At 53.5% G+C, this 14,468-nt stretch overlaps 1 protein-coding gene and 2 non-coding genes across 3 annotated transcripts; all 3 read right to left on the bottom strand.

Annotated features, from left to right (window-relative positions):
• Window positions 1-176: 176 nt before the first annotated feature.
• TRNAA-AGC lies at window positions 177-249 on the bottom strand. Its single transcript has one exon. It is a non-coding gene; the product is annotated as a tRNA-Ala (tRNA).
• Window positions 250-583: 334 nt separating this feature from the next.
• On the bottom strand, window positions 584-673 carry TRNAY-GUA. The gene is given in 2 exon segments: window positions 584-619; window positions 637-673. It is a non-coding gene; the product is annotated as a tRNA-Tyr (tRNA).
• A 5,420-nt stretch (window positions 674-6,093) lies between these two features.
• TMEM214 (transmembrane protein 214) lies at window positions 6,094-14,468 on the bottom strand. Its single transcript, XM_004765382.3, has 17 exons — window positions 14,253-14,468; window positions 12,964-13,163; window positions 12,253-12,403; window positions 11,809-11,943; window positions 11,463-11,545; window positions 10,897-11,002; window positions 10,703-10,784; window positions 10,304-10,405; window positions 9,787-9,928; window positions 9,309-9,400; window positions 8,991-9,039; window positions 8,683-8,796; window positions 8,414-8,531; window positions 7,817-7,913; window positions 7,463-7,631; window positions 7,179-7,324; window positions 6,094-7,000 (listed from the first exon to the last, which is right to left on the bottom strand). The coding sequence occupies exons 1-17, from the start codon at window positions 14,395-14,397 to the stop codon at window positions 6,874-6,876; spliced, it is 2,058 nt and encodes a 685-aa protein (XP_004765439.1). The 5' UTR covers window positions 14,398-14,468; the 3' UTR covers window positions 6,094-6,873.

Here is a 14,468-nt window from a genome sequence, read left to right on the forward strand (position 1 = left end):
CCAGTAGGAGGAAAACACAAAGTGACCAGGAACTAAACTGGAAAAGACTCACCTGCAAAATAAAAGGACAACGTGCGAAGCTAGTCGGCGCTCACCGGGCTCTTCTCCATTTGGAAACACCTTCCTGGGTCAGCGGATCTCCTGCTATTAAGGGATCCTCGGGGCAAAAACCTGAGTGGAGGATGCGGGCATCGATCCCGCTACCTCTCGCATGCTAAGCGAGCGCTCTACCATTTGAGCTAATCCCCCGCCTGCTGCCAGCTCTCTTCCCTTTGCCTTACAGGATGTTCTCAGCCGGTCGCTGACCCGCGGACCGTCCGTAGTTGAAGACGTTTATATAGCAGAGTACGGTGGGGTCACGGGCAAGATTTTTTCCAGCAGGCGTATAACAATCACACGTAAGCAAGAGTAATGCAAATTTCGCATCTAACCCACGAGAACTGGGTCGGATACTGACTACGTACCGCACATGTGTTTTGGCAAACAGCTGCCTTGCTCCTGCAAATGCACAGCGGGCCTCTGAGTGAAACTTTCTCCCTACGGGATAATTGAATTAAACGGAAGCTAAAAAGGTTGTACGAAGTCCTTCGAGCCGGAATCGAACCAGCGACCTAAGGATTGCCGCAACTCATACCACTACAGTCCTCCGCTCTACCAACTGAGCTATCGAAGGCTCCGCTGCTTTCGGCACCTGCCAGTTCCTCCCTAATGCTTACCAAAGCCGCACGACGCTGACAAGACCAGAGGGACTCTGCGGAGAGCTGCCCCCCACCGCCCCCGCCCCAACTCTCGTCCCGCCGAGCTCCTCCACGTCGCACAGAACAAAGGGAGTTGGTAAGAGAAGTGCGAGCAAAGGACCCGCTTCCCAACTCTGGACGAAGGAAATGGGCAATCCGCTTCCCTTCCATTTCCCTGCTTTTTACAAAACGAACAACAAACCCCCGCACCTCCTCACCCGCCCTCCCCCAGCCCCACCCCCACCCCCGTGGCTTTTATAGGATTGTGGACACTTTGAGATCCTGCCGGCAACCTCCGGCCGCTGGGCAGCATTTTCCCCTGCGACGGGGACGCAGCGTGCTCCGCAGCTGCCAGGCGCAGACCCGGTGTGCAAAGCCGGGGGTTTACTTTCGTTATTTGCCCTAATTTTCCCTTCGGTGTCTCGGGGGCCCCAGTAAAATCCTACTGCTCTCCCGACGTGAAGGCCATTCATTCGGTCAGTTAACCACCGTTTTGTGACGATCTGCTCGTTCTGGCTGGAGCCTGAGACCGCCGAACCACTGAGCTGCCGGCGGCGTGCAGGCGGCGCACCGGCCGGCAGCGCACAAACCCGGAGGTTCGCACCCGGAGCCGGGCCCCGAGCGAGACCGAGCCCACCCCGCCGCCCCTGCCCCTACCCCGTCGCCCCTGCCCCTACCCCGTCACACCTTCGCGCCTCTTTCAGGGGCCCGGAATCCCAGCCCCCACGCCTCTGCCCACCAGAAGTTCCTGGGGCTTTGAGACAAACCTAATACCCGAGGCCCCCGTGAAGCCTTGCTTCGTGGTCTGGAGGAGCGGGGGTGCGGGGACACCTGGCCCATTCCCCCGCTCTGCGGCCTGTGCCACCTGGAGTCACAGTGGCCCGGCGCAAATCCAGGTCGGGGGATGGTTTCGAGCCCATTCGCAGCTCGGACACTTTCTGGGTGCTCTCAGGCTGATCTTTAAATCCGACGTCTCTGATGTCACTGAGCACAGCACGGCTTTCACCCTGGAGCATCCCCCACAGTGCAAGAGGCTGACATCTTCCCACCAATTTCTTCGTTTAACTTCATTCTGTTGCTGCAAATGCTACCATTGTGTTCGAGAGCGTTAACTTGGGCAGTTTTCTTGGCTGGGTGTTTAGCGTGCTGGCTGTCTTTCTTGAGGGGAGGGGATGCTGGGACACAGAAAATATTCAATTATGTTGAGTTTTTTGTTTTTAAGGAGAGATTCACATAACGTACAATTAGCCATTTTTAAGTATGAACAATTCAGTGACGCTTAGTGCATTTACAGTATGGTGCAAATGATCACTTTCTAGTTCCCCTCACTTTTTTAAACCACTCTAGAACAACACCCTGTACCCTTTAAGCATTCATTCCCCACCACTACTTCCCCCATACCCAGGCAACCACTAATCTGCTTTTGCTCTATTGGTTTGCCTATTCTGGAGATCCCATATAAAAGAAATAATAAAATATCTGACCCTTTGCTTCTGGTTTCTTTCACTTGCCATAGTGTTTTTGAAACATCCACATTGTGTCATGTTCAGCACTTCCTCTCTTTTAATGGCTGAATAATATTCCATTGTGGCAATATACCATTTTGTTTATCCATGGGCATTTTGGCTATTTCCACATTTTGGCTTTCATGAATAAAAGTGCTATAAACATTTGTGTAGGAGTTTCTGTGTGGATATATGTATTTATCATGGGTGTACACCCGGGAGTGGAGTTGTTGGATTTTGTGGTAATTATATGTTTAGCTCGTTTAGCTCTGAGGAACTGCCAGACTGTTTTGCACAATGGCTGAATCATTTTCCATCCCCACCAGCAATGTAGGAGGGTTCCATTGTCTCCATGTCCTTGCCGACATTCTTCTGTGTTTTTTATTATAGCCAATATTTCAACAAATTGAGCTCAATTATAAGAATTTCCTATGTCATTAAAAATTCTTTGAAATCATTTAAATAGTCATTTCTCATTTCGGTATTGTCCCCAGTTTATATCCAAATTTTACATTTACATCCAAATTTTAAACGCTACTACTACTACTACTACTCCTCAATAAATGTTCTTGTACATACATTCTTGTCCACATTTCTCTAGTCTCTAGAATATATTTTCAGGAGTTTGGAATTACTTGGTAAAGCGGAATTACTTGGTAAAATAGTATGAAACTTTTAAACTTTTTGATAAATATTACCAAATTATTTCTCAGAAACAATACAGTGATTTGTAGTACAGCATTCACTGAGTGTATTATTACTTAAAAATCTCTGGCAAGGGGCACCTGGGTGGCTCAGCGGGTTAAAGCCTCTGCCTTCAGCTCAGGTCATGATCTCAGGATCCTGGGATTGAGCCCAGCATCAGGCTCTATGCTCAGCAGGGAGCCTGCTTCCTGCCACCACCACTCTGCCTGCCTCCCTGCCTACTTGTGATCTCTAACAAATAAATAAAATCTTAAAACAAAAAAACCAGCAACACCAGTAACAACTTAATGTAAAAAAAAAAAAAAATCTCTGGCAAAAGTAAGTGGTAACTTACTTGAAATTTGCATTTTGCCAATGAAATGGGACTTTCAGTCTATTGTTGATTTGCATTCTTAAATGAATTGTCTTCTATCCCTATTTTTATTGTTGTGTTTAGGCTTTTCCTGATTTGTTATAATTCTTTAACATTAACAATGTATATGTGATAAGCTCAGTAAGGAAACAGAGGCCTTGATCAACACAGCAACTAGACCTAAAAGACATGCATGGAATCTTCCACCCAACAATAGCAGAATACACATTCTTTTCCTGCACACATGGAACATTCTCCTGGATGGTCCACATGTTGGGCTACAAAATAAATCTCATAAACTTAAAAAGACTAAAATCATACAAAGTATGTTTCATGTACACTACAGACTTGGGGTGCTAGCACTCTGTCATTGTAGGTTTGCTGATGTTGACAGTGGCAGGCTGTGTGAGTGTAGGGGGCAAGGTGTCTGTACTTGTTGCTTAATTTTGATATGAACCTAAAATTCTAAGTAAGCTAATTAAAATTATAACCGGTGTGCTAACATAATAAAAATATAAATATATACCAAGGCACATCAACAATGCTTCTGAATTCAATGTTTTAATTAATAGGAAGATTATTCAATATTCAACCAGTATTTAATCATACCCTGAATGGTGGAAGCTCCCCCAACCCTGTGCCCAGATTCCTTCTTATACTTCAAGTTTGGGGCACTGAAACTACCTAGAAAAGTGGAATACCACATAAGGAAAAGCGAGCCTTCGTCCCCTCAAGCCCTTTAGGGAGAAGAGCTTGTAGAAAAGGACAGATCAGTCTAAGCGTTCACTTAAAATATCCTTTAGGAGAGAGAAGATGAAAATGCTCAGAGGCCAGACTACCATTGCAATTTCTGTGTTAATTGTCAACTGGGTCCTTCTGGAATAGGGCAGGGCAGGCATGGCCATCTCCATGGGAAACCCTCCACCGCAAGGGTGATGGCATTTGAGAATGGACAGACAATGCTGCAGCGGAGTCTAGCCACGTTATCTGTTCCTAGTAAGTAGACCACCCATCAGGCTGGAGCTGTAGACTCGGTTCAAACCCAGAAACATGCTTTAAGACTTTTGGAAAGAAGCGTTTCAAATGAGTCATGTGCTATAACTTGGGAGGCCCATACAAGAGTTGGTCATAACACAATTGGTAAGAGATAACCATATTCAATACCCCTTTTCCTGGCATGTTATCTGTGGAACTCCAGCTGTGTGAAAAGTAAAGTTATAGTGTCGACATGTGACCCTCCAAGGTGTCAGGTTGCTTCTGTTCCTCCAAGAACAACCATCATCATGGTGTGAGAGCCCACCTGTCAGCGTGGGTCTACTCTCCTAGTCCACACTGGCTTTACTCGGATTCCTGTGCTTTGACAGGTCTGCAAAATGTGAAACGTCTGGGTGTCTGGTTTAGCTATAATGGGCAGAGGTGCAAGGCTGGAACTACTTCTCTGACCCAGAATTCTGGACAATTCCAGTATCAGGTCCAACAACTGTGTTTATCAAATAAAGTCAACTAAGGTGTTGGTGTCCCCACAAGAGGCTGTGGAGACCCAGGCTAACCTATGTTGATTTAACAGTAGCATCCCAGGATTCTAGGTCAGAAACTGAATGAACCCATCCAAGTCAACCCAGCATGCACACCAGAAGCCAGTGCACACTGTAGGCAATGTTCTTGGAACTTGCTGGATTGTAGCAGTCTGGCGGCCTTGGCGATTCAATGTCATCAGGACAGGGTCATCATTTTACCCGTCCTGTGCTGTTGTCAACCCAGGTTCACACCAGTTGGTCTGGAATACAGGCCAGCTACAAGGATTCACTGTTCTTAAGAACTGACTCAGTTTGCTTCTGATCGGGGAGGAAGAAGTGAGGTCTTGGGACCTTGGACAGTCCTGCCTAGCGGTCCTAGACCTCAGTTGCTAGGTGGGATTTTTCTTTTTCTTCTGGTTAAAGCGGTCATGATTACCTGCCACTAGGGGAGCAGGGCTCTTGGCCAATATGGGCTGCTTAACTCTCAAGAAGTGACATTGTTCTGTCCTAACAAGGAAAGGGAACACAGATGTTAGACTCTATTGTACTCATGACCTCACTTTGTGTCAGGATTTTTCTATGCTTACTATTTCATCATCTTGCCTTTTGGAAGTCAAGGCAGAGTCTCAGTGACAAGTGAACGGGAAAGTGGGAGCTGGCCATCACTGCGCTGTCCTTGCAGTCTCCTGGTGGACGCACGAACCAGCCCGTGGGAGCTGGAGTGGGCAGTGCGCTCTAGTACTGTATAGATCTGAAACATTCAAGGGAGGAAACTTGAGGTGAGGGCTGACAGACTCTTTAGCTCTCTGACTTGAGTCTCAAGTCAAACACAAAAAGGGATTTTGGTGAGAGACCCTTGATTCACTGTCTCTTGGGAGTCCTAAATCCTTCACTCATTGCCTTATAAAAACCAGTATGTTAAGGTCCTGGCAAGGACGAGGACACTGCTGATCACAGACCAAGAATTCCCCGGGAGATTCCCCCTGCTTTTTGCAGCTTGAAACACTCAAGCTATCAAGGCAAATCCTGGGACATCAATCACAGTGACAAGTGAGACAAGATGATTAGAGGAGCAAAAGGAGTGTCTGGAATCCTCAACAGGCCGAAGTTTAGAATGCTGGGTGAGAGCTTTCCCTGTCAGAAGGTTGGCTGCAGCCACTGGCGACAAGCCCCAGAAGGCGGGCGGCCAAGGGAGACGAGCGCGAGCCCAGTGTGTTGTTGTCCTGTTCACAACTATGGGAATTCCTCTATGAGGGTGCAGAGAGGAAAGCTGGAAGTCAAATCTGTGTCCTTTATTCCACCTAGGAGCGTACTGAGGAGCCGTATGCTGAACCCTGTCTCGACAGGCTGCTGGAAGGTTCACTGGGCCTGAGGCACACAACTACTTGGGCTTTGCTCTCCGGACAGATGGTAGGGGTGGGCAATGGGGAAGAGCTGAACCCTGAGGCAGAGTCCCCTCACCCTGAAGGGGAGTGGAGAGAAAAGAAGTAGGACCATGACGGAGGGGGCAGTGAGAGGCCTTTCCACCCAGCCCTCATATCCAGTGACAGGCATGCCCGAGCTGTGGGCCGAGGTGAAGCTGCTGTTGCCCACTGTGATGAGACATTCTTCCAGAGGCCTCTTTCCTTGTCCCACTGTGGCTAAAGTCTGGGAGCAGGAATCCTTCATCAGAAGAATGCGGCTGTCACTCAGTGGAATCCCACCGTTCTGGAGATGAGCTGTCTGGGGCTTCGGGAATATGATGGAAGGAAGTGGAGAGCAGGAGAAGAGAGGGGGCGACAGAGGTTAGGAGCCTGAGGACGGAGGCCGGGAGCTACATGCAAGAGGACCAGACAAGTGTTCAGTGGGATCAGGGGGGAAGAGTCTGGGAGATCTCTGGGCTCAGTCCCCACCGAAGGCAGAGGAACTGGGGCAGAGGCCACCAGCCACTCCCTAGGAGACAGAACTCAGGCACCAAGTGAAGAAGACTCCTATGCAGAACTGCCACCCTCTCCTCTCCCCGCCAGCAGTCTCACACGGCCTGTCCCAGACAGCGCCAGGGGTCAAGGAGGCAGGGCCTATTGCTGGGAGATCATGGCAAGTGCCCAGTCCAAGAAAGCCACGGTGATGTCCTGTAGGCGGAGCCAGACCCAGAGGGCAGCCTCGCTGAGCTGTGTCTTCACGCAATCCCAGGTCACTTCACCTCTGGGAGGAAAGCAGAATATGTGTGGGAGTGGGGAAGCAGGGCTGTGTCGAATCACAGGGCTGCACCTGTGTCCCAGAGTGGCCAAGGGATGTGCAAGGGGCAGGGCAGGGCGAGGTGAGACGAAGCAGAGAGCCTGATCCCTGGGGAGACGGTGTGGGCTCTGGATGATGGTCTCACCTGCACGCCTCATGGCAGTACTCCTGGGCCCGGGCCAGGGCCTCCAACAGTAAAAGCCACAACGGCAGCAGCATGTTCTGGTAAAGCAGCAGGAGCAGCTCCCTCAGAGACTGGAGCAGCTGGATAAGGGGGTCGGGGAGCTGGATCTGTAGTTGGGAGCACAGTGGAGGGGTCAGAGCGCTGGGAGAATGCATCCTGGCCCCGAGGACCCACTCCACGTGGGGACACACCTTCCGGACCCTGGGAAGACCAGCATTTCCCTGACCTCCCTGTCTCTGGCTTACCCTCTGGGAGAGGCTGGTGAGGCTGTCACCAAACCAGGCAAGGCAGGAGGCACAGTGGGCAGAAAGAAAGCTGACTGTGGCATTGGTGTGGGTCCAGGCCAGCTGCAAACCGGGCCTCACCACGGTCAGAAGGTGGGAGCCCCAAGCCGGCAATGTCTCCTCTAGCCAGCTGTAGAAGATGTGGGGGGGGAAGCAAGGCTGAGTTTGCTCAGATGACTCGGCTCCCCAAGAAGAGCTGCGAGGGGGAGGGAGGCCTTGGGAAGGGAAAACCGTAATTCCTTCCCACTGATGTGGTCACCACCCTAAACACCAGGCCCTGTCCCTCCCACCCTTCCCCCGTCCCCAGGAGCTCACCTGTAGCCCTGCAGGCTGTAGGAGTAGACCCTGGCACACACTTGCTGGCCAGCAGGCAAGAAGCCCGATGATCGAAGCAACCGACCAGAAAGGGAGGCTGAGTAAAGGGGGCTTCTGGTGAGCTGGGGGTGAGGGGGCGGGGCGAGGGGAGACAGACCCTGCAAGGCCCCAGCGCAGGCCCAGTGAGGGATGGAGCAGAACTCATGTGCTCCCAGGGCTGCTCGGGAGGGAGGCAGGCCTGGGGCACTGAGCCCGTCTCTCCTGCTGGGCCTGGTGAACAGGAGGGAGGCAGCCAGGGAGTGGCAGGAGGTCTTGGGTCGTCTACTAACAGCCGTGATCTTGTGATCTTAAGCTAATTGCTAAATCTGACCCTCAATTTCCTCAGGGGTTAAAACGGAGACAGCACTTACTCAAACGAGAACATGAAGACACAGACATTTCTACCCAGCAAAGCAACAACACAAGCTGAAGGTGTGGACAGAAAAGCCTGTCTTCTGTACTATCAGGGCAAAGCTACGTGCTAGGGCCAGTGGGTGCCATGCCTGGCGCTGGGCCTCACCCTCATGCTCTCTCCCTTGCCTGCCAATTCTTGCTTACCCTGGAAAGAGCTGTGTGACCGGAAGTCATGGCACAGGAAACCTATGACAAAGATCAGCACCAATAGGAGGAGCCGTGTCCAGGGCAGCCGGTAGCCCCGTGCCTGCTGCAAGAGGCCCTATGAGAGAAGGGGTGGGGAGCAGTGGTCAGAGGGCGGGGATCTGGCCCTCACATGATCCCGGAGGCAGGGCGGGCTCCTGGGGGGCGTGGGGGGCGCTGAGACAGAGGCATCGGCCAGTGCGAGGCCGGGGAGGGCTGGGGGCCCGCACCTTGCAGGCCGCGTCACAGGTGGCGGCCTCCTGACTGTTGCCACTGCCCTTCCTTAGCAGCTCCTGGTTGGTAACCTTGAAGGACTCAATGGTTTCCTGCAAAGACCTCTGCGTCTGTAGGATAAGAAAGTCTGGGTTGGGAGGGTAACATTTGGTCTATAAGGGGACTCTGAGCACCCACCCTGGACCTCTGTCCTTGCCAAATGCACAAATACAGTGTCTTCTCAGCAAAGGGAAGGCAGTGGTCGAGGGGTACGAACCCAGAACCCAGACGAGGCTCAGCCTGCCATGTCCTCCCAGCTCCTCACCTTCTTGGGAATCCGCTCCCACGACCTGAGCAGGTGCTCCAACAGCAGGCTACAGGGAAAGCACAACCCCTTCCAGTCAGGGGCCCACTCGGCCCCTCCCATCCTCTGGTCCCCCAACAGGCCCTGGCTCCGTCACTTCCCTCCCACGGTGAGCAGCTTCCTAGAGGCCACCCCAGCCACGTTCCCAATTCCAGAGGCACAAAGCCGAGGGACAGCGACCAATGTTCCCCTTGTGCTTGTAGGCCAAGGACAGGCTGGGAAGCACACATTAAGGCTTCTCTATGGATCAGAGGTGGGCAGCCCCCCACCCCCACCTGCCTGGACTGTGACAAGTGCTTGGGGTACAGCTGCCTCCAGACACTGGCGCTGAGGGGGTCCACCGTCAGGCACTCGGTCAGGCTGCTCAGGAGCTGCACAGGGGACAGGAGAGACTGCTGGGGCCGGGGGCCGCCGGAGGAGCACAGCACCACCCATGCAACACGCCCATCCTAAGGGATGGGGAAATCCTGCCCAGACCCCAGAAATCTCTGAGAGGCCGCAAGGGGGAGGCTGCAGCTCCCAAGCTGGAGCCTGAGCTCGAAGGTCCCCTGTCGAACAAGAGGCAGGACATCACAGACCAGCCACACCTGAACGTTGAGTCCTTTCAGTTCAGTCCTTGTGAGGGTGGCGCGTGAGGGAGAGGGGCGGGTGGCTGTCGGGACTGAACTAAGGGGAGGCCCAGGAAAGAGGTTCCGCGAAGGCAAGGCCCCTGTCAGGCCGTACGGACCTCTGCAGCGGCCTCCTGTCATTTCCTCACCTCTTTCTTCATCTCAGGAGGGCAGCTAGGGGTGGCTCTGGACAGGAAGGAGGGGAAGTACGTATGCAGGGTGGATTCCGGCTTCGCCCCAAATGCCAGCACCTTCAGTCGGGGGTAGAGCTGACAGAGCTGCTCCTGCAGGCTGGGGTGGGGGTGGGGAGGAGAGCCAGGCACAGGCTCTAAATGGAGCTACGCGATGCATCCCGCTGCCTGCCCGAATCTCTGCCCTGCCTGTGGGAGGGGAGTCGCTAAGGGCCTTATAATGGCTCAGAGTCTTTTTAGACTCAGCGACTCCTTGGAACATCTGTTGGAAGTCACGGATCTTCTCCCCAGGAAAATGCCCATATGCCAATCATACTTGAGGGTCCATATAATTTTAGGGGGTTCACCGATCCCTCAAACTTGCAGGTTGAGAATCTCCAATTGAGGGTAGTTGGAGAAGGGATGGGAAATATCCTGCCTGCTCCCGACCTGCTGCTGGAGCCTTCACAGCAGGTATGCCCCAGGGCAGTCCTACCTGGGTGTCAGGGAGTTGTTGGGCATGTAGGCAAAGTCCAGAAGTGGGAAGAAGTCCTTGGGGCCAATCATGCCAAAGCCCTTGGTGAGGTTGGGGTGCATCCTATCGGAGAAAGGAAGAAACAGACTTGCTGGAGATGACCGGGCAGGCTGTGATCCCAGCTGAGACCAACATCTAGGAAAATGGGCATGAAATCAGCCCTACCCCCTATCCCTTAGTGGTTTCCTCCCTTTTCTTCCACAACATCATGTTCCAATTGGGAGGCGCTGGTCCTGGCTTTCCTCCCATCTATGGACACCAGGATCGCAGCACCCCACTTTGCTCCAACGGTTACTCTGGACACCATGGGCCTTCCTGGCGGACGTCAACCCCCTTCTCCCCAGCCTGCCAATTACTCACAGGAGCAGCCGATCCAGGTAAGCGATGGCGAAGGGAGACAGAGACTTGATGCCCAGCACAGGCAGCATGATCCCCAGCCACACTGAGGAGACAAAGGTCAGGGAGGAAGCCTCATGCCTGGGCCCACTGGGGATGTTAAAGAGGACCTTGCTGCCTCCGAGACCATCCCCCTTTCTTCCCCACTTCTTTGTTACCTTTCAGTCCTTCCGAGAGGTTGGTAAAACCTGCCTGACCCATGGCCCACATGATGGTCAGACACTTCGCAGGTCGGCTCTGGTGAGACCTTAGCAGTTCCAGGAACTGAGGAGACCAGTGGGAAAGGCAGGCTGCAATAGGGCAAAGCAACAGGAGCACCCCCAAAGCCAGGCAGGAAGAGATGTCGAAAGGGAGACAAGAGACAGGTGACGGGGCATCGCCCCACTAGAGTAGTACAGGGTGGCGATTCCGAGCGTGCACTTTGGCACCAGGCTGTGGCCTTTACCCATACTTGCCACTTACTGGTTTGCTAACTAAGGAAGTCACGGAACCCCACTGTGGCTCAATTTTCTCATCTCCTATATTAGGAGCCAACAGTGGTACCTATGTCATATGAATATAAAGCTGCCCCAGACCACGTACTAGCAGAGTTAGCCGCCATTACTGGTCTCACAGCATCTTCCACGATCCCTTTGTTAGCCCAACAGTGTAGATTCGCCCAACCTCCCCAGCCCTAGCCCCTTTGGTGTCCCCACCCCCACCCCCCCCCCCCGCCCGAGCTCACCTTGCCCAGGTTCATGGTGGCAATCTTGGGCCTGTCTTGCAGAACGGCCTGGATACATATGCGGTAACCATGTAGTGACTCCCCTGGAGAGACAGCTGTTCTCAGACCTACGTACATTACTTGGTATCTCAAACCCAAGATCTCCCTTCGAGCAGCAAGCAGCTGTGAGCCCAGGACCCAGGACCAGCAACCCCTAACTTCTTTCTCTCTTTCCAAAAGAGTACTGAGATTAGCACACTTCTTTGCTGTAAACAGAACCACCCAGCCAATCTGGAAGTAGGAAAAAGGGAGTTGTAGGTTCCCCATATGGGACAGGGCTATCCCTCAAGGGGGGCTCCCCTCTCACCTGGTGTCTTATCCAGCTCCTGCAGCATCGTGAACAGACAGTGGTCAAAAAAGAGCTCCAGAGACCCTGCTGCCTTGGCCAGTAGTCCTCGGATGATTCCACGCAGCTCCCGGCTTACCAGGCTGTAGGGGTAATCTGGGGCCGAAAGGCCTCCACATGAGTGCTAGGACCAGAAGCCTCTGCCCGCTCTGAGGGTTCTGCTACACTCCCTGAGAACAGTGAGTGCGCACAGAGGTCCCTGCACTAGGCTGGCGTCCTCCCTATTCCCATGAGGCCCACTTTTATAGCCATGATGACCTGCGAACAGCTTGAATCATGCACATAAATGAGGACCAAGTGAGGGGCGCTGGGCTCTGTTACACAGAGCCCTTTAGGGATTCACACACACAGCCCTTTCAGGATTTTCTTGAACTTGTCTCGTTTTAGGGAGTTGGAAGAACTAACCGTGAGTGTGCTGGCTTAGTGTGGGTTCACTTAGAGGTGCTTGGAGCTTGTAGTTGAGATAGCTTGCCAGGTCCTTCAACCACACGGATGGGTTCCCACAGAACACGCTCTGGCTCTTGTCCAGTTCCTTCTGCAGAGCTGCTATGTCCAGCTGCCAGGGATACAGGGCCCCCCCCCACCCCGTGGTAAGTTAGAGTGGAGGGAAACAGGGCAGAGGTGGGGAAATGGTTGAACTAGGTGAAGGTAGAAGAACAAGGGATTTCTACTTTTAAATGTGAAGTATATGGAATGCCAAAGTATCGCTGCATCCAGATACTGAGAAAACAAAGCACAGCTGGAATTGCTGATCTCAAGGCCCAGTTCTCTTAAGCCCTTCACATGTTCGAGGGGACCAGGTAGAAAATGAAAGATTGCTGCTTCCACCGGGAAAGGAACCACAGATGCTTCTTGATCCCGTTCCCGGTATCCCTGAGTCTTCAAGGCTCTCCTGGCACTAACCTAGGTTTCCCTATAAACTTATTTCCTTATCTATCTTAAATGCAAACATTCTATCCCTTGGGGTTTCTGCCCATTCCTGAACGCCTCCTCCCAATCAATAGCTTCCCAAATTCCACAGGTCCCTCAGCGGCCTTCCTCGCCATCCTGGTCCTTTCACCTTTTCTATAACTCATGTCCCTGTCGTCGCCCCACTTCAAGTCTAGGTACACTCACAGCTTTCAGTGCCTCTTCCAGGCTGCGGAAGCGACTCTGCTTCTGGTTTTGGTTGGTGAGGGTTGCCACCTTCTTCGTCTGCTTCTTGTTCCCTGGTTTCTTAGGCTCCACAGCAGGGGGTGGAACTTGCTCCTTATTCTGCCGTTTCAGGATTCTCTCAAAGCCCCGCTCATAAAGGGTGCTTGTCGTCTGGATTGGAGCTGGGGTAATGACAGGCAGACAAAAGGTCATGAGGGCCTCGCGGGAACAGCAGTTCCTTCCCGCACATTGTCACCCAATTCATCTTCAGTGAGGAACCTGCCTCACCCCCCCCCCTTTTTTTTTTTTACAGATTTTACTTATTTGACAGAAAGAGAGAGAGAGAGAGAGAGAGAGAGAGAGAGGGAAGACACAAGCAGGGGGAGTGGGAGAGGGAGAAGCAGGCTTCCGCCGAGCAGGGAGCCCAGTGGGGCTCTATCTCAGGACTCTGGGATCATGACCTGAGCTGAAGGCAGATGCTTAATGACTGAGCCACCCAGACGCCCATCAAAACCCCTTCCTGCTGTCATGCTTAAGGAGCAGGCTGAGGAGCCCTCTTGCTTCTTTCAGTCATGGCAGCTCTTGAGTTTACAGGCTCTTTCACAGAGGTGAGGCATTTCTTTATTAGATAAACCAGAGTACGTGGGAACTAGTGGAGGAGTTGGATACAGACGCTGGCTTCCTCCGTTAGTGGCTACCAGTCCGGGAGGTCAGGCTTTTCCATCTGGGTTCCACTGTGACAACTGTCTAAGCAACAAGTGGCAAACGTGCACCACTCCTCCAGGAGACTTGGGGAAACAGGCACCATTGACAATGCTCGGTGGCTGTCCAGAATGAGGCCGCCCGACGGGACGCTCAGCCTCCACCCCGCCACACTGCTGGTTACTCAAGGAGGCGGCACGGTACCGTGTACAACGAAGATGCCTGTCCCCAGCTCTCAGCCGCCTGCCCAGGGAGCCAAGGCTAGGGCCGGGAGCAGCTGGCAGAGCGTGTGTGCAGACCGCAGTCCTGGTCCCCTCTGACATGTGATCCCGGGGACGGCATCTAACTCCACTGGGCCTCAGTTTACTCATCTGCGAGGCGAAGACAGCTCCCTCTCAGCGCTGTCTACCTCCTGTGAGGCTCAACAGGCAACGCGCGGTAGCTGACCGGGGGGGTCCGGATCGGTAGGAGAGCCCAGGGGCTCGGGTGGCCGCTCGCTACCTCGCCAAAGGGACAGGCCCAGGGCCGGGTGGCGGCGCGGGCGGGCGGCCGGCCGGGTGGGTACTCACGGGTCAGGTCGTATTTCCACACACCGTTCGCCTCCCCGAGAGCCCGGCGGTCCCCTCCGCCGCTTCTACCACTGCCGCCGGCCCCGGGCCGCCGCCCCTTCTTCACCACCTCCCAGCGCCCCCCACCAGCCCCCTTGGCTGCCATGGCTCCGACCCTCCCGCCACTGCCACCTCCCTGGGCTTTCCCGTCCGGCGCGGAGGCGCCGCGCTCTGCCA

This window comes from Mustela putorius, unplaced genomic scaffold (genome assembly GCF_011764305.1).
Source record: "Mustela putorius furo isolate JIRA1106 unplaced genomic scaffold, ASM1176430v1.1 tig00537293_pilon_pilon_pilon, whole genome shotgun sequence".
In the NCBI taxonomy this organism is placed as follows: Eukaryota; Metazoa; Chordata; class Mammalia; order Carnivora; family Mustelidae; genus Mustela; species Mustela putorius.